Below are 26,377 nucleotides of genomic sequence, written 5' to 3' on the forward strand. Positions count from 1 at the left end.
AGCATGGGATTGGGACGGGACGGAGGTGGGGACAGGGAGGCTGGGCGGAGCCTACGCAGCGCCTACAGCGCCTCCCCGGAATTGCGCGGCCAGGAGGCGGAACTGCAGCCTCGCTCTGGTCCGCTCAGCTGCTTCCCCGGGAGGTGTCTGTCCCCAGCCAGCCGTGCTCCAAGACCCGCGGATGCTGTAGCTGCCCGGCAGGGCCTCCTGCTGCTCCTGAGCCTTGCCGGCTGCCCTTCTCTGTCCCTGTGCCTCCAGCAACTCCGGCAGTAGAGGCTTCTTCTCATCCTTCCCAGGACATCTCCAGCAGTGGGAGGGATAAGCATCGGGGGTGAACGGGGACATCAGTGAATTTTCTTTTGCCAGAACGTGCCTGTCCTCCGCTCCCCGCAAAGGGCTATGGATTGAGGGTTTGAGGAGATCGCCTCTGCTCTCCTCAGTCAGGAATCAGGAAGACCTGGGTTCAGATCCTGCCTCTGACACACACTAGCTGTATTCTCAATGCTCTCAGGCAATTGCAGTTCTCTAACTTTCAGAACAGTTGCTGATTTACGTTGTCAGTCACAGGGCAGCAATCACCACCCCCCGGAAAAAAAAAAAGGCAAACAATGCCAGAAACGTCCAGGTTTGGTGGAAATACCATTGGTTTTTGGAATGAGAAGAGATAGATTGTAGTGCACAACCCTAATTCAAAACTCTCATTATCGTTCTGGACTGTTATAATCGTCTCCTAACTGGTATAGCTTCAGCAGTTCTCTCCAGTTCATTCTCCAGGGTTTGGTTCTGTCACTCCACTGCAGTTGTTGCCTTTTGCTTCTAGAATGAAATGCAAATGCCTTAGCCTATCATTCAAGGCCTTCCACGATCTTATTCCAATTTAATTTTTTCTGGCCTTTCTTATGCAATCTCCTTATGCAATCTGTGTTCCAGACAAATGAGACTACCAGTCATTCTCCCATCTTATCCTACTCTCCAACCATGAAATCCTTTCTTTTAATATTCATTTCAAATGCCACCTCCTCTCTGAGGCCTTCCCTGATTCCTCTGTACCTAGAAATGATCTTTCCTTCTTCAAATCCTTCATGCTGCTTTGATCTTTCCTATGCAACAATTATATTCTTACAGATGAAGAAGTGGAGGTCAGAAAGTTAAATGATTTGCCCAGGATCATACAGCTGGCCAGTGTTGGAAGTCTTTGTGAGTGTCTGAAGCTGGATTATGAACTCGGGTATTTTTATGCCTCCTCTTTTAGCTTATGAATACCTTGGATATGGGGAGGGGGGTTGCATTGAGAGTGAATAGAGGATGATACCTAGGTTTTGAGTCTGGGTAACTGAAAGGATGGTGGTGCCTTTGACAGTAATAGGGAAGTTTAGATGGGGAAGAAGGTTTTGGGGAAAAGATAATGAGTTCAGTTTGGGATATGTTTAGTTCAAGATGTTGTATAAATGGTTGAAGATGTGAGACTGGAAGTCAGAGGTTAGGACTGGATAAGTAGATTTAAGAATCATCAACATAAAGATGGTAATTAAACCATAGGAGCTGATGATATCACCAAATGGAATCATATAGAGGGAGAAGAGAAGAGGACCCAGGAGAGAGCTCTATGGGACATAGCAAAGGAGACTTAGAAGGAGTGGTCAGATATTAATTCATTCAATTAAACATTAAGTGCCTACTATAATTCCAGGCACTGTGGTAAGCACTAGAGATATAAAAGAGACAAAAAAAAATAGTCCTGCCCTCAAGGAGCTTACAGTCTGATAGAGACAACATGCAAACAAAATACATACAAAACAAACTATACAGGATAAATAGGAAATAATTAAAAGGAAAAGCACTGGAATTCAGAGGGGTTGGGCAAGGTTTCCTGTAGAAGTAGAGTTTTTAGTTGGGACTTAAAGGAAGCCAGGAAAGTCGATAATCAGAGTGGAAGAGGGAGAGTGATTTAAGCACAGGGGACAGCCAGCCAGAGAAAATACCCTGAGCTGAGAGATGGAGTGTCTGACTTGTGAAACACTCAGGAGGCCAGTGTCCCTAGATTGCAGAGTACCCGATGGGGAGTAAGATGTAAGAAGACTGGAAAGGCAAGAGGAGATATACAGCTTCTTTGTACCTATACATATATGTATAGCTTCATGTACGTGTTGTCTTTTCTATCATATTGTGAACTCTGAGAGCAGAGACTGTCTTTTACCTTTGTATCCCCATCACTATGTGCCTGGCACATAGTAGGCACTTAATAAATGCTTGTCTGACTGAACACTGGCAGAACGTTGTAATTTTTCATCCTTATGTCCATAGTATCTTGTGCTTTGCACATAGCAGGTGTTTAATAAATATTATTAACTGAATTGAGTTTCGAAAGGAGAAACTGTGAAATGGAATAGGGAGTGACAGCAGAACATCCCTGGGATTGATTACTTACCGCTTAATAGCCAAGCTTGACCCACCTTGCTCCTTGTGTGACCTTGGGCAAGTCATGGCCTCTCTGTCTTAGTTTTCTTAACAAAAAAAAAGACTTTGGACTTGATGTTCTTTCTCCTCTTTTCTGGCATTTGTGACTTAATTATACCCTGGGCTAAGCTGAATACCTCAAATGATGGTTTCGTACTCACTGGGAACCATTCTTCAGCATTCCCTTGGCATTACACAGATGAGCAGACCTGAGCACAGAGTGCTGTAGTGGGAGGAGGGAATAAAGTCATAGGGGAAGAGAAATTGGGCAACAGCCCAGGAGCAAGGGCTTTAACCTAGAAGGTGGCAGCTGCACAGGCAAATGGCAATCGGTAAAGTGGCAGGGTGGGGAGAGTCAGTCTGGTGGAGCCGAGACTTGGTAATCACAAAGACTTCCAACACTGGCCAGCTGTATGATCCTGGGCAAATCATTTAACTTTTCTGACCTCCACTTCTTCATCTGTAAAATGGGGATCTATCACTTACCTCCCAGGGTTATTGTGAGGATCAAATGAAATTATGAACACTCTGGCAAACCTTAAAGTGCTATATAAATGTCAGCTATGATTATTATTCTGTTTGGAGACTGCCCTGGGTAGGGGCTAGGGGTGGAGAGGATCTTCATTTCAAAATAAGGACTTACAAAGTACTCACCTAGACTAATTCCAAAAAAAAAAGGGATAGTGATTAGGATTCTAGTTATTTGATTAAGTTTCATGTGAAGACGGGAAAAGCACTAGACTTGAAATCAGAGAAGCTGGGACAGAGTATTGACAGCTAGGTGGTACAGTAGATAGAGTTCCAGGCCTGGAATCAGGAAGACCCGAGTTCATAATCCAGCTTCAGACACTCACTAGCTGTGTGACCCTGGGCAAGTCACTTAACCTCTGATTGCCTCAGTTTCTTCACCTGTAAAATGAGCTGCAGAAGGAAACAGCAAACCACTCCAGTATCTTGGCCAAGAAAATCCTAAATGGAGTCACAAAAAGTCAGACACAACTAAATGACTGAACAACAACCTATACCAGGTATGTGGTCTTAAGCTGTTGATTTCACTACTCTTGAGTCTCAATTTCACCCTCTATCAAAGGCAGAAGATTGGGCTAGAGAAAGGCTGAATCTTTTCTTGTGTTGTAGACCCCTTTTGCACTCTGGGGAAGCCTCTTCTCAGAGGGGGGACCACTTCTCAGAACAATGCTTTTAATGAATTGAAAGGAATGCTAATTTTCAGCTAGAGGTTATTGAAAATAAAGATGTAATTTTTTCCCCCATCCAAGTTCATGGACCCCCTGAAAACCTATTCATGGATGTCTATGGCATCTGTCTGTGGACCCCAGATTAAGAACCCTGGGCTAACTACTGAGTCTGTATCCCAAAGAATTTTTTTTAAAAAGTAAAGGAAAAGGATCTATATCAGAAGTGGGTAACTTGTGACCTCAAAGCCACATGTGGCCACAGGTTTCCCACCCTTGAACTATATGTACAAAAATATAGCAGCTCTTTTTGTGGTAGCAAAGAATTGGAAATTGAGGGGATGTCCATCAACAGGGGAATGGCTGAGCAAGTTGTGGTATATGATTGTGGTGGAATGCTATTGTGCTATAAAAAATGACAAGTGGAATGGTTTCAGAAAAACCTGGGAAGACTTACATGAAATGATGCAAAGTGAAGTGAGCAGAATCAGAACATTGTACACAGTAACAGCAATAATGTACAATAATCAGCTGTGAATGAATGACTTTGCTAATCTCAGCAATACAACGATCTAAGACAATTCCAAAGGACTCATGATGAAAAATGCTATCCACTTTCAAAGAAAGCTTTGATGGCGTCTGAATGCAGATCGAAGGATCATTTTTTCTCTTTTTAATCTTTTCTTGCCTTTTTTTCTAACATAGCTAATATAGAAATTCATTTTGCATGACTTCACCTATATGATTGATATCACATTTCTTGCTTTCACAACGGTTGGGAGAGGGATGGGAAGGAGGAAGAAAACTCATCAAAAAAAAATTTTAAGTGTTAAAAATAAATACAAAAAAACCCAACAACCTTGAAAGAGATAATCTCTATAATCCCTTACAGCTCAGAATGCTATTATCATCTTGGCTTTTTTTTTTTAGGCAATTGGGGTTAAGTGACTTGCCCAGGGTCACACAGCTAGTAAGTGTCAAGTGTTTGGTCTGAGGCCAGATTTGAACTCAGGTTCTCCTGACTGTAACCACTGTACCACCTAGCTGCCCCTTGGCTTTCTTTTCAAAGAAGTCCTCAGGCTGGTATCCTGATGAAGAGGAAAAGGAGAGGAGAGCCTCTACCCTGACGCTCTAGAAGGCACATCCTAGGATCTGAGAATTTAGAGCTAGTAGAAGGGACTTATCAAATACAGAGTCCCCAAAAGTTGTTTATTATAACTACAACCCCCATCACCAATGTAGAGTACCTGAAGCCAAAGAAAACAGACCTCAAGTGCCTGAGCCACGAATACCCCTTCATGGGCTTTATTTATTAATTTTTTACAGTGAACAATCAAAAGAATCACACAAGTATATTTACAGTATATTTCAGACCATGTGAGAATTCCTGACCCCATGCTTCTCTCTGTGCTCCCCAACCTTTCCAAGGTTGCACAGTCTGACAATGATAAACCCCACCCCAGACCAATGACAAGCCCACCCACCAGGAGGAAGGGGCATCTTCTGTAGGGGATATATACAGGCACTGCTGGGGAATAGTCTGTGGAACCTAGTCAAAAATCACTAGAATCAGATTTTCCCCCCCATGAAAGACCATCTTTCCATCAAATCTCAGCATCAGGAAAGAATAGCATTTCTGAGGTCAAATGAATAGCATACACTCCCCACCTGGTTGCAGGGAGGGATCTATGCCTGTGGGTAAAGTGCAGACAAGTTTTGAAATGGAAAACCCTGGCTGGGGTCCTATAGGGAACCCATCCCAAGTGTGTGATCTGACATAATCACAGTTCTGGGTCATGAGGAGAGGAAGGGTCTTGGGGAATTTAAAGCCTTTAACTGCTGTTGGGACAGTTGCAGCGTCTGCTGTCTGGTTTGGAAAGGGAGGATTATTCCTGAGCTGCTACAGACAGGGAGACCTTCCAGCAGCTGTATAATGTGATGCATGGAAGATGTCTTTCATCTCCATGTTAGGCTCTTTTGTTACACACACATACAAACACACACATCTACACATACATTTGCACTTAGGGACGTAGTAGTAAGCAAGGACTGGCAGTCTTCCCTAGTCCTAGGCACAAGTTCTGGGATTTCAAATCCATTTGATGGAGAAGGACCGGCTGAGGTTCAAATTAAGGCCACTCATGCTGAGAACCTATGGGATAGGAGAGTTCATTTCAGTGAGTCACACTTCCTAGTAAGTCTCCTTTTTGGCCATCCCCTGGCGCCATGGCCAGGTATGACTGATACAACAGTAAGCTATGGTGCTCTGTGGTCTCGTTGAGTAATATCAGCTACCCAACAGGGGATCTGTGGAGGATACAGGGTATCAAAAGGCACCAAGAAATGGAGCTGGGAGATGGCACTTGGCTACTTTCTATCAATCAATAAACACTTATTAAGCAATTACTATGTGTCAGGCACTGTGCTAAGTGCTAGGGATACAAAAAGAGTCAAAAGACAGTCCTTGCCCCCAAGGAGCTTACAATCTAATGGAGGAGGCAACATACATACATAAATAGGAAATAATTAACAAAGGAAAGCACTGGAATTAAGAGGGATTGGTAAAGGCTTCCTGTAGAAGGTAGGTAGTTGGGATTTATAGGAAACCAGGAAGGTCAGTAGTCAGAACAGAGGAGGGAAAGCATTCCAGGGATGGGGGAACGGCCAGAGAAAACATCAGGAACATTTATTTTGCACATATTTTGTATTACATGTATAAATGTTATTTCTTCCAATATATTCTGGCTCCTGAAGGCAGCGACTATTTCATTTTTGTATCAAGTCAAGAAACATTTATTAAGTGATTAATATGTGCCAGAACTATGCTAAGTGACAGGGAGACAAAGAAAGGCAAAAACAGTCCTTCACCCCAAGGAGCTTTCAATCTAATGAAAACAACCATTTACATATATGATCTATGCAGAATACAATTTTTGTGTCTGTATCCCCAGCACCTTGCACATAGTAGATAATAAATGCATGCTGAATGACGGAATCAATGCTCTTTGCAGCACCAAGTTTTAAGACCAGAAATATGGTGCAATTCCCTAAACAGAATGACAGCTGATCCTTTTGAAGGGGAAAAAAAAGCCAGGGAAGAAGAAGCTCCAGATCATGTAACAGTTGTTGCAGCCCAGAAAGAGTTTGTTAGGTGATCAAGAAGTAGGACTTCTGCAGGTCATTTGGAAATATGTGTGCCCAAGATCACAGCAGGATAAAGGGAGGAAGGGGCACAAGGGTTAGAGGGACAGTGGAAGCTAGGGATGAGAACTGACAGGACTATAAGAGAAGGAAATTAGAGATGAGTCAAGAAATAGATCTTACCTGGCTCTCCAGGTAGGAGAAGGGGATTTCTTGGCCATTGGCAGTGACCACCTGAGGCTGTTTCTGCACACCATAAACTGTCAGTCCATCCACAGTGATGTAAATAGCTTCCAAATTATAGTGAAGAACCGAGGATGTGAAAACATTCTGTGAACGAGACACGGCTGGACATTGAAATAACCATGCCACAGAGCTCTCTTTCTCATGTTGGAGAGTGTGACCTTCTCTTTTTTACCCCTTTCCCTGCCCTGGATTGACAAAGCTTTCTCTAGGGATGATGATTCCTGAGTGTCCAAAGATATTAGTTAGATCTGCGGCTAGGACCTTTGCTTGGAGCTTTTAATCAGGATGTTTTCCCAACCCAATATACCTTATTCTCTCCTCCTCCAATCCATATCCTATAATTAATTAAGAAGCTGAGCATAAATGCCACCTCATGAAGGCCTTCCCTGATCATGCAGTTGCAAGGGCCTCCTTTCTTCCTGAATTACCTTGTATTTTTTAAATAGATTTACTATATATTTATTTTGTACACAAACACACACATACATGTTGTTTCCCAATATAGAATGTGAGCTCCTTATGTGGAGCAGTTTCATTTTTGTCTTTGTATTTTTGTATTTTCACAGTATCAGGCACATCATAGGCACTTAATAAATGTGTATTATTAATTGATTGGTTGATTCAAGTCTTGCCTGCTTAATAAAATCTCCCTTTTCTTTCTTTTCCCTTTCCCTTCTCCCAATTCTTATTGTCCAAACTACACATAACAACAGACTTGTCTATTATTCTAGATAATCAGTATTTTCAGCACAAGGACTGTCTTCTACCAGCCATACAGTAGGTACTTTAAAAGTGATTCAATTTTACACTACCTGTGAGACATTAAACACCACATAGGAATAGTTGCCTCTCTCCAAGGTATCCAGGCTCTGCCCGTCATCCCAGAAGAGGTCCCCCACAGCCATGCCCTCCTGGGACAGAGCAGCCACCAGAAGCAAGGGGTTTCCACCGCTCATCCAACTGGTCGTGTCTGGTTTCTGAGATTGACAAAGGTGGGGAAATCAACCTAGTGGATACGTGCTGGGTTCCCTTTGTTCTCAGGGCATGGATGAGAATTAAGGTAAGCTTGTTCATACAGGAGCTGAGAATTGAAGAGGCTAATGATAATGTCTCTGTCACTTACTGCCTGTGTGACATTAGGTGAGTAACTTAACCTTTCTGACCTTCATGATCCTCATCCATAAAATGAGGGGAGTGGACTTGATTCAAATAGAAACAGAGGTCACCAAGCTGTCCACAAGGACCTCTACAGACCACATAACTTAGTTTTTTAATGTAATTGTATTTATGTTTTATTGAATTTTTATTTATTTTGTTAAATCTTTTCCAATTACATTTTAATCTGGTTTGGCCAGCTCTTGGGAACGTTGTGGCTCAAGTGTTTGACGTCCCTGGTTTTGATAACCTGTAAATTTATTTCATAAGGTATAAAGTTCTCTGACTCTGATATGGAAGGCCACAGAAGGGCTAACACCTATGAGACAAGATTAAGGAATCTGCGTATAAAAGGGAAAGGTTGATGAGTCTGAAAATTGATGTAATGCTCTTATAACAGGAAAGGGCCAGGTATTTTCATTTCTACTGAGTACAGAAGAGGAGAGGAAATGTATTTAAAGCACGAATGATACAAGCTAGAAATAAGGAAGAATTTCTTGACTGCAAGAGATAGTAAAATGACCAGTGGAAGTCATGGAATCTGCTTCCCAAGATTTTTAAATGGAATAGATATTTTCATCTGACCAGGACAGCTCAAAGCAAGAAAACGGACAAAATTGTCACATTCCTGTCACCTCTAGGATTGATGATTAGGGAACCTCTATCCCACAGGTACCCAACAACTCTGGAGGGATGACGGCAGGGAGGCAGGGAAGAGAATCTTAGGATTTCTCCAAGGTACCAGAATCCTACCTGGGTAGGGAGAACAGCACCTTCACGAATGTGTACATTTATATGGTTAAGAGGAGCTGCCAACTTCACTTTTTCTCCTTGGCTTTGCAGAGATGAGCCCTGAGTGGATACAAGCAGAAATAGCTCCTTGAAATATAAGAAATGGGAGTTTTTCAAAAGGGATCTCTCATAGGTTTCTCTCTCTCTCTGTCTCTGTGTCTCTGTCTCTTTCTCTCTCTCTGTCTTTCTCTCTCATTCTCTCTCTCTTTCTCTTATGCTCTCTCTGTGTCTCATTCTGTTTCATTCTCTCTCTGTCTCTGTCTCTCTTTCTCTTTCTCATTCTCTCTCATTCTCTCTCTGTCTGTCTCCACTTTTCTGTCTGTCTCTCAGTCTCTCTCTTTCTCTCTCTGCCTCTGTCTCTTTCTTTTTCTTTCTCTCTCTCTCTCTTTCTCATTCTCTCTCTCATTCACTCTCCTCTATCATTCTGTCTCTCTCTCTGTCTCTCTCTCTCTACTCTTCTATCTCTCTGTCTCACTCTCTCTCTCCCCCCTATCTCTGTTGGTCTGTCTGTCTCTCATCTGTGACCACAAATACATGTTTGGAAAGCAGAATCTGTATATGTGGTTATATGAGGAAACCACTTTATAACTGTTTAGAAACCGTTCTGTTTTGGTTCTGCATTCTCCCCCATCCAAACTCATTCCTCTAACAGCTGCCAGATTAATCTTATTTTAGTCAGACACAATCATATTACTCCTGTGCTCCATATGCTTCAGTGGTTATCTATTGCCTATCAAGTAAAAATAAAAATTCTTTAGCCTGGCATTCAAGGCTATCACCAGGCCTTTTGCAACTCTACCTTTCCAGTCTTATTTCATGACTCCTCTCCATTTGAGCTACACTCTAGTTAAAGCCAGCATTATCCCATCTCTGTTCTTTTGCCCATGTCATTATTTATGCTTGGAATGCCTTTCATCCCTACTTCCAGTTGACTTCCTCTATTGAAAGTCTTTCAAGTAACAGATCAAGTGCTATTTCCTCCCTAATCTTCCCAGTGAATAACAATCCTCCTTCCTTCCTGCAACCTAAGAATTGCACTTGTTTTGTATCTTTTTCATGTACTTCACCATGTACTGTTTTCCAACACAGTTATTTGCATATGCATTGTATCTCCCTACCATATTGTGGGCAGGGACTACGTCTTATTTAATCTCCCTATCTCCCCCCATGGCCTAGCATCCTGTTCTACATGATAGGCTCTTAATTCATCATTGTTGAAGTTGTTCAGTAACCAACACATAAGTGAGCAAAGGCCGCTTCTTAAAAAGAGAGCTAGGTGGTGTAGGGGATGGAGTACTGTACCCAAGTACAGTGAATCTTTAGGAAGACTTGTGTTTGAATCCTACCTCAGACACCTCCTAGCTATGTGACCCTAAGCAAGTCACTTAACTTCTTTCACCCTCAGTTTCCAAATCTATAAAATGGAGACAATAGCCCCTATCTCACATTGTTGTTATGAGATCAAGCAAGATAATCTACACAAAGCACTTTGCAAACCTTAATGCTCCATATAATGTTAGTTATTACTAATATTAACAAAGGCAAAATAAGGAAAACAACTGAAGTTTAGCAAAGTACCACACTGTAGCAAATTATTTACATGTGCTTATATCGTCATATTAAATGTTGTTTTAAAATTATGTAAATATTAGTAATTAGTGAAAAGCTAAGTATTTACTTTTATTTTAATAGGAAATATACTTTATATTTAAAAAAAAAAGCACAACTGAGTGTATCATTCCTCTACTCAGTTTCCTTGCCTGGAAAACATCTAGGCAGCTTACCCGCATTGTTACAGCCCAAGATACACTCTCATTGTAGGTATTCAAGTTGAAGGCAAATGAATGAATGAATGAATGAATGAATGAATAACAAACTTTAGGCATAGAATCTTAGGAGGAAATAATCAGCCTCTCCAGGGATGGCTTTATAAACTCACATAGACTATAAAGTGATAGCAAATATCACTGTAAGTGAGCCCATCTGCCATTTTGTGACAATTATGAAACATTTGTATGATACTCCATCATGTTGGTTTGAGACCCTCTCTACCAGAGAAAGCAAGTGAGACCATTCAGGAAAGAAGGATACCAAACTTTCATTTTATCCTCTTATTCATAAGTCTACTGTCCTTCCTGATGGATGCCTGAGGAAGAAAGAGGCTTCTGACTGTCCTGGGCTTGTAGAAGAAGTTCCATTTACACACCAGCCTGGCTGGCCAGCTAGCCTTTGGCCGAATTTTTAAATCCCCATCCCTACCCAAGCCTTTCTATTTCAGCCATGACCATCTAACCCTGCTACTTACCGTATAATAGTCATACCACACCCCACTGGGGAAGTAGCCAATCACTGCATCTGCACTTGGCTCCAGTACAGGGGTCACCAAGAGATTTCGCCCCCATAAGAACTGCTGATCCAGGGCATAGGTGTTTCTGTCTTGTGGGAATCTGAAGGAAAAGTCATGCCCCCCATATACCATATTATTTATTTATATGAACATAGAATATTTATATAGATATTTCTATGCATACATAAATATATATATAGATATTTCTATGCATACATAAATATATATATATATATATATATATATATATATATATATACACACACACACACACATATGCATATGTGTCTTATATATATATATAGGTTACGCATACACACTATGTATATACTCTTGCAAGGATGATTTTCATACCTCGGCTGCCCTGCTGTCCTCTCCCCCCTACTAGTTCCTGTCAAGTACAGGCTCCTATTATCTGTAAACAATAGTATTCCTCCCCAACTCTAACCCATTTAAGTCCCCTGAAAGTCCCCAGAGACCATAAGCCACAAGCACACTATCTCTGTGCATCTTAGCCCTATCCTCACTCAAAGAAGAGGGGCCTGGCCACGGTGTCTCCCCTGCGGTGGGCATGGTGAAAGAGGGTATAGAGGTAGGGCAGCAGAGCATATCGGGTCATAAGTGCTTCCTTCATTGCCGTTCGAGCTGGAGGGCTGAATACAACTGGATCCTGGGCCTGAAGAAAGAGAAGCAAACAGAGAGGTGGAAAGCCAGTTCAGCAGCACTGCCCCCACTCAGAAGTACACAGTTAAATTTCTGGGTTTCAACCCAACCATTCCTTCCTTCTTTCATTGATCTGTGACATAAACTCTCTGCTCAGGCCAATCCTCTTGCCACACCCCACAAATGACGTGGGCATTCCCACTTTGCTATCTCACTGGGCCCACAACAGACACTCAGGGAAGGTCATACATGCCCTGGATGATGCTGGAAGAGGCAAAGACACCAACAGATCCAGGGGCAGTTCTGGCCTCAATCAAGAGAATTAAGATGGTTCAAAAATTTTTCTTCCTTTGTACCTGCCATTCTCCTACCCCCACTCCTCTCCATCAGGCCACATGGTAGAGTGAGGTGGTATCTGGAGATATCAGTACCTATGTGTAGGCATCAGATGGGGCAGAAGCTGTGGACCACAGCCAGCAGAGACCTACCCTTGACTCTCAGTATATCTGGATAGGAGTGGGCATGCCATAAAACCACGGGAACAAATTCAAGTTGGAAAGGACCTTCGAGGCCATTAAGTCCAAATTCTCATCTTATAGAAAAGGAAACGAAGGGCTAACAAAGTTTAGTAATTGACTGAGGGAGGATTTGAAAACAGGTCTTCCTGCCTGCATATTTCATTCACTACTCCATGCTGTCTATTCAAAACCCAGCTCAAAACTCACCTCCTCCAGGAAGTCCACCCTAACAGTCCTGTCCAACTCTGCCTTCCTCTATGTCACTTCCCCTGTGCACCTATATATTCAACAGGGTAAAAGCTAGCCACAATTTTAAAGCAAAAGATAGTGCCTCCAAAACCAGTCCATTTACCTTTCAGGTATCGTGTCCTTTGCCCACCCATCCTCACTCTGCAACAAAGTGGAAATGAATTAGGGGAAGGATCTAAAAGCTTACCATGGAATGATTAGTAAGACTAAATGTATCTCCTTTTCCAGGAGAGTTTCCATTTAAAAAGAGAACAAAGCCCCAAGGGAAAGGAATGAATCAGTAACAGTAGAGTTTTCAGGTAACCGCAAGCTGGCATGGATATTATGGAGTGGAAACTTTCTTTGTGTCCCTGAAATTGTACCTCCTCTGCCTACTGATCACCCTAGCCCTGGTACTCAAAGTATTACTTGCTTCTTTGGCCTTTTCCCTATGTTTACATCCACTGTTCCTGTGCCTTCCACTTCTTCTGTTTCTACTTCTAAGGTGCCTCCTATAGGACTGGGCACAAAATTGCCACACAAGGAGTGTCACGTACATTCTCATCTGATTCAGTAATGAGGACAGAAACCAGAAGACATGGGGACAACTCTGGCCTCAATTAAGAAGGTCAAGGGACTCAAAAATTCAGGGAAAAAAAAATCTAGTTCAGTCTCCCTGACTTTTTTGTTATTTTGCTTAGAGGTAACTAGGTGGTACGATGGATAGAGAGCTGGGCCTGCAGTCAGGAAGATCTGAGTTCAAATCCAGCCTTAGATATGTTTTAGTTGTATGAATCTGAACAAGTTACTTAACCTCTGTCTGCCTTAGTTTCCTCAACTGTAAAATGGGGATAACAATAGCACCTATCTCCTCCCAGTGTTGTTGTGAGGATCATGAGATGATATTTATAAAGTGCAGAGCACAGTGCCTGGCAAATAGTAGGTGCTTAATAAATGTTTATGTCCTTTCTTTTGTTTTGCTCTATGTTCATTGACTTTATTTCCTCTCCTTTCTCTTTGACAATCGGCCTTATGACTTCATAAATCAAATGACCTTCCACCTTCACCTGTGAGTTCTTCATTGCCAAATATGCTTGCCTCTTCCCAATGTTTATCCTTCTTGACCTTTCTTCAGGATTTGACACGGGGCCCTGTTGACCACACACTTCTCCTGGATGCTCTTCCCTCTCTGCATTCTCATCTCCCACCTGTCTAACTGCTCTTTCTCAGCCTCCCTTGTTGGTTTATTATCCACCACAAATCCCCTAACTGTGGGTTTATCAGAGAGCTCTTGTCCTGAGCCCTCTTCTCCTGCTCCATGCTCTCTTGGTGCTGACATGGGCTTAAGTATGATCTTTATTCTAATGACCTCCAGATACTATATATTTCTAGTCTTATTTTCTCTCCTAAACTCCAGACCTATATCAACTTTTATCTACTGGATGTTTCAAACACGTCACACAGACATCTCACAAACTCAACATATTTCTGGGCAGCTGGATGGTGCAGTGGATAAAGCTCCAGCCTTGGAGTCAAGAGGACCTGAGTTCAAATCTGACCTCAGACACTTGACACTTAACTAGCTGTGTGACCCTGGGCAAGTCACTTAACCCCGATTGCCTCACACCAAAAATAAAACAACAACAACAAAAAAACCCTCAACATATCCAAATTTGAACTTCTTATCTTTCCCCACCAAACCCACCCCTTCTTTCAAATTCTCTTGTTTCCATCAAAGATGCCACCATCCTTCTAGTCACCTACATTTGCCCCTTCTGTGTCTTCCTCAATTCTTTGTTCTCACTCCCATTCATAATCTAACCAGTTGTCAATGTGAGAAATGGTTATTTCTCTTTTATATTAATAACTAATTATTCAATCAGAACCAAGGTTTTTCCCCTTTTGTATTTCTTCATCCAGAAATCAACCACTGTGGGAAATCTCTCTTCAAGACTTACCCAGCCAGGATGGCGAAGATCTAATCAGGCAGTAAAAGAAATTCTGGATTTAGGCTAATGGGTGCATTCCTGCTCACTGTGTTTGCTCAGACAGGTCAGGGAAAATCTAGATCCTCCCTTTTGTCAGACAGGTGATATGGAAATTTATAAGTCTTTTTGACAAGACTTGGGTGATCCAAGCCATGTAACCCAAGACCCTCACTGTAATATAGCCCAGATTCTCATTGGAATATTCATTCTCTCATTAACTGTTACCCAATCAGAACTGATTGCCACCCTCAGTAACAACTACTCTTCCAAGGGCATATAAACTGTGAGCCCAACACCATGAGGAGTCTTTGGTCTAAGAGAGATGGCCAAATGACCATCCTTTTATCAGTAAACATGCTGGTATTATTAATAAAATGATTAAATTGCCCAGAAACTACGTCTCTCAAACTTTTAAAATGCCACACCAAATCTTGTCACTTCTACTTCTACAGTACCTCTCATATTACTCCCCTTCTCTCTACACATACTATAGTTCAGGCTCTCTTCACCTTTCAGCTGAACTATTGCAAAGCCTTCCAATTAGATGCCTTGCCTCAAGTCTCTCTCCTCTTACAATCCACTCTCACAGCTACCAAAGTGATTTTTTTTTTCCCCTGAAGGGCATGCCTCACTATGTCACTGCCCTACTCAGTGAGTTCCTGTGGCTCCCTATTGCTTCTAGTATCAAGTATAATCTCCACTAGTCGTCTTTTGAAATCCTTCATAACCTGGCTCCAATATCCCTTTCCAACTTTGTCACGTTACTCCCCTTCCCACTCTCTACAGACCTGCAAAAATGGGCTTTTTGCTCTTCCCCAAACATGGCATTCCATCTCCTGTCTCTATTCCATGGGCTCTCCCCCATGCCAGGAATATACTCTGACACTCTCTCACTCTCTCCTCATCTCTTCTTCTTAGAATCCCTTCTTTCCTTCCATTTCCTTCAAACCTCTGTTCAAGAGCATCCTTCTACATTAAGTCTTGCTTGATTCCTTCAGTGACTCCCCTTCGAATCACCTTGTATCTATTTTAATTATATCTTACCTGTTTATTATATTATATCCTACCTGTTTCCCCTCAAAAATAACACTGTACTTATTTTGCTTATATCTTATCTACACCCTACATTTGAACTTATTGTCTTCCTTGGACAGACCATAAATTCCTTGAGGGAAGGGACTATTTTCATTTTTATCTTTGTGTACCCAATACCTAGCACATAGTAGGCACTTAATAAATGCTTGCTGATTGACTAGTAGTGGCTCAATAAATGCTTTTTGATTACTGATTGATTGAGAGGGTGTGAGGTATTAGAAAGAGCCATTCAAGCATTCCCCTTGAAATGCTATCTTATCAATGCTGAGCTCTTCCCCGAGTCACCTTGACATCTTTGGTGTTGTGGTTTCGGGCAAAAGGATAAAAGGCTCCGAGCTGCATCCACCGAGTACACAGTTCCTCAGTTGTAGACCCTGAAAACCCACAGATATCGGCCCCAACTAGGGGAATCCCAAAGAGATTGAAGTTTAGCAGACCTGGGAATGGATAGAATGAGATAACCCATAGTCAACACTAATGAAAACAAAACTAGTATTTGTGTAAGACTTAGGTGACAAGAGGAAAAAATAGGAGGACCTTAACTGTTTGGGACTCAGAAAACACAAGGTTTGAATCCCGCCTCTGTCTTACTGTACAATTCAGAGCAAATCACTGCTCCTTTCTGGGTCTCATTTTCCTCTTCAGTAAAACAGAATACAAAGCTAGCTTCTCCTCTTCTCCGGAGCAGCAAGTACAAAGGAATGAGAAGCCCTTGGTATGTATCAGTCACAAAGAAACAGCTGCTTGGATATTACAGAAAGGAGAAAATCGAGGTGATTTCCAAGAGCAGGTCACAGACATAGGAACTCCTCTCCCTCCTGCTGTAATGAGAATTGGGTGTGGTACTTTTGGTTGTTCTGGGGAACGTTATGTAAAACATAGAATGTCAGGGCTGGAAGAGGCCTGAAGCTCAAGGGCTCTGGAGGTGGCTGGATAGACTCTTGATTGAGTCTTACCTGGGATTGACCAGTACATGTCCTTCCACTCACTCCTATTGTCCCCCAGCCAGTGCCCAGAGTAGCGGCCTTGACTGGGAAAGGTGGATCGGGAAATGATAAATGGGCGCTTTCCACGGATAGCAATCAAGGCACTGAAAGACAAGAACGATCCAGTCCACAAGCCAATATACTCAGAAATCTCAGGGACTGGAGAAAAACAGGAGGCATCAACCTGTTACTAAACCTAAACCCTGCCACACTGTTCAGCCCCTCGGTCATAAAGATGACTCAATTCAACATGTACCTACTCTGTGCCAGGCACTGTGCTAAGTGTGAGAAATAGAAAGAAAGGAAAAATCAGTCCATACCCGCCAAAAGCTCACAATCTACTGGGGGAGACAACATGTAAACAGCTATGTACAAGCAAGATACATAGATAGATAGATAAATTAGAGATAATCCCATAGAGAAAGCACTAGCATTAAGACTGGTGGTAGGGATTGGGAAAGGCCTCTTGCAGAAAATAAAAAGAATTCTAAGGAATGATGCCTTTTAGGAAAACATTGTAGCTTTGCTCCCTATGAACACCTCTCTCCTCCCAAAGCATATAGGTCCTTTTTCTTAAAGAAGTGGTCCCTGGGTAAACATAAGAAATGAAATGATTAGGTGGAAATAAGCTGTGTACTAGTTATTTTATAGCAAGAATGGGAGTAGATTTTATCAAAAAAGCTAGCCTGCATTGGTTAGATCAGAAAGAACTCTCCTGGGTATGTGGGGAAGACTATGTGGAAGGCAGGGATGGAGTCTCTGGGTCAGAGACACTCTGCAGCAGATGGCAACAGCACTGGCTAGGACAGCACATGTGAATAATGGTTAGGAGACACATCATCACCGAGGGAGGCTGTCTACAGCATAACTCTAGTCTCTACTGTAAGCAACCTTGGGATGCCTCAGGAGAAGGTGAGAACAAGCAGGCTATTGCCTTGGACATGGCTGGGAAACCTGTGGCCTCCAGGCCACATGTGGCCCTCTAGGTCCTCGGGTACGGCCCTTTGACTGAATCCAAACTTCACAGAACAAATCCCCAGTCAAAAGGCCACACCTGGGGGCAGCTCAGTGGCACAGTGGATGGAGCTCCGGCCTTGGAGTCAGAAAGACCTGAGTTCAAATCTGGCCTCAGACGCTTGACACTTACTAGCTGTGTGACCCTGGCTGGGCAAGTCATTTAACCCACAGGTTTCCCACTGTTATAATATCACTACAAATTGTGGGTACCCACAAGTGGAGAAGTACTGTTCTGACCAATTTCCCAGTTCAGAGTTTGAAATAAAAAGGAAAAAAAGTATATTGAATAGGGCACTGGACTTTGAGTCAGAGAGCCCTGGGTTCAAATGCTGCCTTAGTTACTTACAAGCTGGGTGAAACTGGCAAGTCACTTAACCTCTCAATTTCCTCATCTGTTAAATGAAGGGATTAGATGCAATGGTCTCTAAGCTCCCAGGGGCCATTAGCACCCAGGACACCTTTCCTACCTTACTCATGTTCTTTCCACCTCACAAATCACTCCTCCAGAGACCATGCCCTGGGGCAGCTAATCCACTCAGCTCTGAACTCCATGGGACCCTGCTTGTTCATTCCAGTCACCCTCTACCCTTCCCCCCCTCTTTCTACCTCTTCTTAAAGAACTAGAACAAAATCAACACCACCATTGCTTCTGGAAAGGGGATTTCAATTGGCATTCTTACTGGTTCACCCCCAATCTCTGAGACTTCCTAGACCAAAACACTCTTCTCTAATAATAATGATGATGATAGCTAGCATTTACAGAGTGCTTGAAGGTTAGCAAAGCACTTTACAAATATTATCTCATTTTAGGAGCCACGATACTACGTATTGCCTCCCTCATTAGACTCTAAGCTCCTTGAGAAAAAAAAGGCTATTTCACTTTTGTGTTTGTATGCCTAGGACTTAGCACAGTATCTGGCAAATAGCAAATACTTAATAAATGATTTTTCATTCATCCGTTCAATAAGGGTTACATGAAACAGTAAAAGATTAAAAAATTAAATGGTCTCTAAAGATCTTTCCACTTGTAAATTTTTATGGAGGGCAGAGAACACCTATAGAGGTCTTCACCTCAGTGCCAATAACAGGCTTAATAATATCATGTAATATTGATACTGATGAAGATGATAAGGATAATGATAATGATGCTAGACCCAAGTGTAAGACAATTAAAAGGGGGGGAGTAACAGAGTTCATAATAACATCTTCCTAATCTCCATTGCCAGCATAACACTCCCTGCCTCCACCACCAAAAAATAAAAAAATTTAAAAACCAACCTAAAGGAAAAATACCCAAACTCCAAAGTTCCCACTACACTCTCTATCTCCAGAATACTTGTTTCCAGTTTACATTACTTACCATCAATGACGTGAAAGAATAGATTTCAATCAACTGACAGCCCCAGAGCCAACAGCTATATTACTATCTCACATCACAGAACACTTGTCTCACCTGGCAGTGGCTTTAGCCTCCATCAGCCCATACAGGTTATGAAGGTTATAGTGGGAGGAGAGACTTTGCTTTGCAGAGGCACAGATTGTCTTGGCAAATAAAGATCCTTCCACCACCGCTGCCAGAGAAACAGAAAAGTAAAAATTGTTCACCAGCAAGAGATTTCTCACCCAACCAAGGGCAGTGCGCTGGAAAGGGTCTGAGAGACGGAAGAGGAATTGGGCTGGTGAGTGGAAGTTTATAAGGGAGAAACACCCCTCCCTCCCAACCCACCCTTACCAGGTGTGTAGGGTGGGTTATCCAGTTCTCCAGAGGTACAACCATCTACTGAACCGTCCTTGAAGTTAGACGGTTCATTCATGTCCTAGACACAGAGATAAGCATTGTGGAATCATGGGAAAGGGTACCCCAGGCTACCTAGATGGGACTTTAATATTCACTTCCAACATTAGATGGTGTTAGTCAGAAAAACTCTGATAGCAGAGCCCAAATGGGATGATATCTTACACTCTATCCTCAGAGCTCAGCCCCCAGGTCTATTCCTGCAACTCGGCTTTAGTTATATGGTTAGTTTCCCTCTCTAAGTGATCCTCCAGTACCCTCCTTTGACTCTGACCTCTGACCTACTTCTTTGGGTAATGATGCTCAGTGACGGACATAGAGATGCTTACAGCCAAGAAGGCATAAGGATATAAAAGTACAAAAAAGTATAAAGCTATAAAAACTGGTTACATCCTAGAGATTCAAAGCCATAGAGTAGCTATTATAAGCAGATTTTCTTCATTTATTTTTAGATGAAGGATTTCAAGTTAGACAAGCAAAGGCCAACAGAAATGGTATAAATCTTCCAAATTATTTGAGATATGCTCTTCTTCTGGCAGAAGCACTGTTGTTTAACAGTGATGAAGCATTAATAGCCTACCAGTGTCTGGAAGGAAGGGAAGAGATCAGAATCTCTCCCCTATGACTCTTTAGGCCCCTACAGAGGGAAGAAACTTACAATCCAGAGTCCATCAAAGGGAACTCTTGCGTGGAATACATTCAGGTTCTGTAGCCACCACTGGTGTGTCTCTGGGTTGGAGAAGTCAGGAAATGCGGTGAGGCCAGGCCACACCTACCACATAGCCCAGGAAAGCAAGAGTAAATATCTTCTCCCAAATACCCACAGGCCCCTACCCTTTAGCCTAGGTCAAGGATACTTAAGATGGAGTCTATGAACTTGTTTTTTTTTTAAATATTTTGATAACTATATTTCAAAACAATTGGTTCTCTTTGAAATTCTATTTTATTTTATGCATTTAAAAACTTTCTTCTGAGAAGGAATCCATAGACTTCATCAGACTGCCCAAGGGGTCCATGACACAAAAAAGATTAAGAACCCTTGCGCTAGGGCATACTCTTTTGGTCCTGGAGAGCTTTGGGTACCTTTAGGAAGTTTTATTCCATCAAGTTTAGGACCCCAGAAGCAGAAAGGGGAAGAAGGATGGACGTTAAATTAGTTGCTATCATTTCCCAGGAAATGGCACCAAACTAGTCAAGGTTAATAGTTAAACCCTGACATCAAAGGCAGCTAGCTTTTATCCCCAACATTTAGCCAGTTTCTGGAGTCTTTTTAATGTCTTTGAGCCCTTCCCTTCCACTGGAACCACACTTCAGGACTCTACATAAATAGAACAGAGATGACAGAGAGTGACCACTTCATGCCTTCTGGGTCTAAAGGAAAGGACTACAGAGCAATGCCACTGAAAATACTGGTTTCCCTCCTCATGCCCAGAATGCTCCAGATGTTTCCCATCATTCTGGGGCTAGACCATCTCTTGAGTGTTATTAGTGTTCTGTACCTATCAAATGCAGCTTTTTCTCTCACCTGTCCAATCAATGGCTGTCCCTGGGTGTTGTTAATGAAGATCCCTTTTTTCAAACCTTCATCATAAGGAGCATAAGTGCCAGTAGCCTGACTGCTGCTGATGGCAGGGTCCTGAAAAGACATTTGGGAAGCAGCAGTTATAATTTGGGGCAACATCTGGCAGAAATCTTGGCCCTAAAAAGGTATATTATAATCCGTCTGGAAGTTTTAGAGAGTCCACTGGCTAACTCTCCTTATCTTGAGAATATAGTTCCCCTGATTTAAAAGAAGAATGAATTAAGTAGGAAACATTGCCTACGATATTGCATTTTTTCAATGCATTGATTGGCCTTACTGCATTTTTTATTCTCGTTATTCTTTTTCTTTTTTGAATTATTTTTTAAAAGGTATGGCCCTCTGGGAAGAGGTAGGGGGAATAAAAGATACAAATACAAACTTATTTTTAAAAAAAAAAGAATGCAGTTACTTAAGCATCTATGAGGATATCTTTATGTTTAAGCACTCCCTCCCACAAGGCACATGGTGGAGGGTGATGCTGTGGAGCAATAGGAAAAGTCCCTAGTTGCCCAAAGGGATTGAAACAGAAGAGAATTCTAATCCAGAAATGGCCCATTTTAAATCAAATATGAGTTTCCAGCCCATAAATCCACTTAACATGAGTCATGAGAGCAAACTCCTTGACTGGCCCACGGTTCTTTGTTTGGTGTTTACTTCCTGTTACAAGAGCCATTTAAGGCTTGGCTGGAACTCCAATGGTGCAAGAGGAATATTGAATATTTCCTTTTGGAAAGTAGCATGCTGGGGAAATCCCTAAACCACTCAAGTTAGCCTGAAGGGTAGAGCTTTGAAAGGAGGTGATCACAGGGGAAATGGAAAAGCAAGGAATGTGCTGTCCTTTCCTTGGGCAAACCCATAAAAAGAAGCTGGTTACATCCTAGAGATTCAAATCCAAGGAGTGGCTCAATCTTAAGGGGATTTTATTTATTTATAATTGAAGGATTTCAAATTAGACAAGCAAAGGCTTGAAAAGAACCATGAATTCAAGAGATAAAAAAGACCTTTGACATGTCTATGTTTTTCCATTTACAGAGAAGTTAAGTGAATTTTCCCAAGATCACACAAAGCCTCTTGAGTCTATGATCCTATGAAGCAAAGCACAATGCTACTTATATCTGTGTCATCAAAGCGGGAGGGAGGGTGATTATTTCTACTCATGGGTGACTTGAGTTCTCTGAAGATCAATTAAAGCTTCCCTTCACAAGAGAAATTTCCATGTGGCATTAAGACAGCCACAGTTGCTATTGGGAGTTATTATAGTACAATAGAAAGAGAACTGATTCCAGAGCCAGGAGATCTGATTACCAATCATGCCTATGTCACTACTTGTGTGGCCTTGGGCTAGTCATTTATCCTCTCTGGGCCTCAGTTTTCCTCATCTGTAAAATGAGAATGTTGGAAGAAATGGTCTCTGAGATCCTTTTAGTCAATTAATCAAATAGCATTTGATTTAGGTTCCTTACAGGTTCATTACAATGGTCTAAGACGTTTGTGCTAAAAATTCTTTAATTGTGTCTTAAGCAGTAAATAATTGCCCAATTTTGTTATAAATATATTTTTCCTCTGTGCCAACAAACACGTGCATGTTTGAAACATTACAGGTTTGTTTCTGCAGTGATTTGAATCCATCCTTATCATGGGCACAATTATTTTGGTATTCATACAATGGTTACATCAAACTCTAACTCTGACCACTTCTAACTAAGGGCAATAAGTTCTTGCAGTTTCTCAATCTGTCATCAAATTGTTTCCAAACCATCACAAAGATTTAACATTTGAGAGCAAACCAATTCCTAACAGAGGGTTCAAATGCTTGTGCACACCCTTCTTCACATTCTTTGCATTGTACCAGAGCAGCTCCCTCATACCCTTCTGTTACCCTGTAATAACCTCATTGGCTGTGTAAACATGTGATCAATACATTACGAACATTTTCATTCTGTTTTGTTTTGTTTTTTAGGCAACTGGGGTTAAGTAACTTGCCCAGGGTCACATAGCTACTAAGTGTTGAGTTTTTGGTCTGAGGCTAGATTTGAACTCAGGTCCTCCTGACTTCAGGGCTGGTGCTCTATCCACTGTGCTACCTAGCTGCCCCTGAATATTTGCATTCTTGAAGTGAAACTCTCAGGCTGTTTCAAAGACATTATCACTGGACATACACATTACAAGCCACTTTGAAAACATCATGGACCATCACAAATATTCTGCAGAAATAAACTTTATATGGTTTTTCATTGCAATATTAAGGCTGTTTTCCAATTTAAAATTATTCTCCACTATTTTACTATTCTTCTATCCGGTGAACTTTCAAATGCACTGGTTGGCAACACTGGTCAGTCATCTGACAAGAGTTTCTGTAAGAATGTAGCTGGTTTGACAGTGACAAAAAAGATGACAGTCCAGTCTGAAGAGAGTCTTTCCTTACAAAGGCTGGTTTGTATATAAACATTGTTTAAAAATGAAACAATTTATGCAATTGAACTCTAGGTACATTTTAACATAGCACTTGTCATGAGCCGGAAGAAAAATAACTATTTCATTTTGAAACTAGCTATTCATTTTCAATCAGTTCTTAAGGCGGCTAAAATTAAAAAATGAATTTCCATTTCTTGACAAGTGTTTGTACGATTCTCCTGCCATCCACCACATATTTATGTGAGTGAGCATTTTCACTTTCTTTTAATTTTAAATCAAAATAAATAAACTCAATGTGGACCCAGATATAAGAATATGTTTGCCTGGTCTCGAGCCAAGTACTGCAAACCTTTGTTCAAATAAAAAAAAGTCCAACATCAAAATTAAATTTAAAGTTGCAGCTTACTTCATTAAAATGTTATTTATATTCAACAAAATTAAAGACATTTAATAAAGCCTTGCAGGTAATAGTAAGCATTATAAGGTCTTACTTGATTACTTCTTTCAATTCTGACAAAATGTCCCACATAAAATATCTATAATTATCTTGCAATCAGAGTTTTACAATTTTATAAATTACCATAATTAAAGGTGGAATAAACTTTTATTTCCTATAATTATATAATATAAATTTTAATTTGGAGCTTTTGAAGGCAAAAGTTATCACTGTAGTTATTGTAAGCACTTAATGAATAAATCTAGAAGATTATGAGTAATATAATAAATTACCCTCAGAGTTCATAACACTTTTTTTTTTAACAGAGTTCATGGAACAAAAAAAGTTGGGAAACATTTATTAATCACCTACTCTGTGCCAAGAACTTCTAGCTATAAGTCTATGATCCTATGATCTCTCCATAAGCTCACAGTTAGGGAACTGATTTTGGCTTCATCCAAGAGTTGATGTGAACATGTTTCTTCTCCTAGTGCCAATGGTATTATGGTATTTTTCTCACAAGTCTGGAGCAGCCTGACCTGCTCTCCTGACTTAGGCCCCCTGAGCTCCCTGAAGAGGGAACATTCCTGACCTCCACAGAAGGTCAGAAGTCACCTTACCAGAATTAGTACATAGTATTGCCCATGCTTGTGCAGGTCCATCACTAGCTGGGGGAGTGTGCCAAAATGCTCTGGGTCAACTGTGAAATCCCGAGATCCTTCCATGTAGTCAATATCATTCCACTGAGCATCCTACCAGAAAAAAGATACATTAGTAGACTGCAGACAAACCCATGCTTACTCCCTTTGGATAAACCATTGTACTTCACCATTGTATTCCTGAGCAGCTAGATGGCAGAAGGGATAGAGTGCTGGGGCTGGAGTCAGGAAGACCTGAATTCAAATCTGGCCACAGACACTTCCTAGCTGTGTGACCCTGGGCAAGTCACAACCCTATTTGCTTCAGTTTCTTCATCAGCAAAATGAGCTGGAGAAGGAAATTGCAAACCACTCTAGTATCTTTGCCAAGAAAATCCTAAATGGGGTCACAAAGAAATGGATACGACTAAACAACAACAGAGTATTCTTTTTTTAAAAAAAAAACCATTTTATTTGTCCATACTCCTCGTTTATATTGTTGAGGAAATTAAGACCTTGGGAGGACAAGTGACTGATGAAAAGTCCCAGAGATACTGTGACAGGGATGGAATTTGAAGCCATGTCCTCTATGCCAGAGACACTTTTTTTCTCCCTCTTCTGTCACACAAATGATTGCTTTTGGCATAGTGGTAGGAGATGGAGCACATGGGCATTGGGACAAAGTGTCAAAAAAAGACGCGTTGAGAATATAGGAAACATAAAATTAACATTATGGTCAGAGTGATACTTGGTACCATTCCAAGTTCCCAACCTGGATAAACATTTCCCTAGGGGATAAGGGAAACATGATAAGGAAGTATGTATGTGGAATATGTGGTGGCCAACTTATATTATCTTGTTGAAATATTCAAAAGATGTAGTACCAAAAAAATTATGAACCAAATAAAGTTTTATTTATGAAAAAATAATTTTATTTCAATTAACAAAGCTTAATTTTCTATCCATCCACTCCCCCAAAAAGAAAGAAAAAACCCATTAGGGCAGAGGTGTCAAGGGGCCTCCTTTTCTATTTGAGGTTGACACTACTGCACTAGGGTATTCTTGAAAAACACATCCAGGTATATAGAAGGGCCAAAACTTCAGGTTTGTATAGAATGAAAATCATAACAACAATAACTTTGTCTTAACATAGGCTCTATCTCATAAAGCCCTCAACTCCACTTTTACCATTTTTTTCCTTTTAGCAGATGAACTCATCTCAGGCTTACAGCAAGAGGCCATCTGATAGGAGAGGTTGGCAGTGTGGTACCACAGTGAGAGCCCTGGGCTGGGCAGAATGGCACATGTCAATAGTCCTTGATGCTGAGGAGGTTAAGGCTGGTGGATGCTTGAATTCAGGAGTTCTGAGATGCAGGAAAGCTAAAGCCAGTTGGTGGTCTGTACCAAGTCTGGGCAGTGAATAGAATGCCAAGCCTAGAGTCAGGAAGACTCATCTTCCTGAGTCCAAATCTAGCCTCAGACACATACTAGCTGTGTAACTCTGGGCAACTCACTTCACCCTGTTTGCCTCAGTTTTCTCATCTGTACAATGAGCTGGAGAAGGAAATGGCAAGCCACTCCAGTATCTCTGCCAAGAAAATCCCACAAAATGGGGTCACAAGAAGTCAGACATGACTGCAAAAAAAAAAAAACAAAACCAACTGCAAAACAATAACATTAAGTCT

The 26,377-nt window shown here is 41.5% G+C and overlaps 1 protein-coding gene across 3 annotated transcripts in view; it reads right to left on the bottom strand.

Moving 5' to 3' along the window:
• Positions 1-4,924: 4,924 nt before the first annotated feature.
• Positions 4,925-26,377, bottom strand: part of LOC110200106 (lysosomal alpha-glucosidase-like) — a 72,587-nt gene continuing 51,134 nt past the window's right edge. Inside the window, exons 9-21 of one of the 3 annotated variants that reach the window (XM_020975240.2) lie at positions 24,675-24,806; positions 21,147-21,257; positions 20,280-20,393; positions 19,559-19,643; positions 19,280-19,397; positions 16,780-16,913; positions 16,109-16,260; positions 11,859-12,007; positions 11,290-11,431; positions 8,946-9,044; positions 7,850-8,014; positions 6,975-7,121; positions 4,925-5,802 (exon numbers count right to left, since the gene is read on the bottom strand). In XM_020975240.2, the coding sequence (XP_020830899.1) occupies positions 5,740-5,802; positions 6,975-7,121; positions 7,850-8,014; positions 8,946-9,044; positions 11,290-11,431; positions 11,859-12,007; positions 16,109-16,260; positions 16,780-16,913; positions 19,280-19,397; positions 19,559-19,643; positions 20,280-20,393; positions 21,147-21,257; positions 24,675-24,806 (1,611 nt within the window). In that variant the 3' untranslated portion in view covers positions 4,925-5,739. The remainder of the gene's footprint in view (positions 5,803-6,974; positions 7,122-7,849; positions 8,015-8,945; positions 9,045-11,289; positions 11,432-11,858; positions 12,008-16,108; positions 16,261-16,779; positions 16,914-19,279; positions 19,398-19,558; positions 19,644-20,279; positions 20,394-21,146; positions 21,258-24,674; positions 24,807-26,377) is intronic. The other 2 variants (XM_078152923.1, XM_078152924.1) reach the window with 2 other exon arrangements.

The sequence above is a fragment of the Phascolarctos cinereus genome, unplaced genomic scaffold (assembly GCF_003287225.1).
Source record: "Phascolarctos cinereus isolate Bilbo 61053 unplaced genomic scaffold, phaCin_HiC Scaffold_4;HRSCAF=312, whole genome shotgun sequence".
NCBI classification, from domain to species: domain Eukaryota; kingdom Metazoa; phylum Chordata; class Mammalia; order Diprotodontia; family Phascolarctidae; genus Phascolarctos; species Phascolarctos cinereus.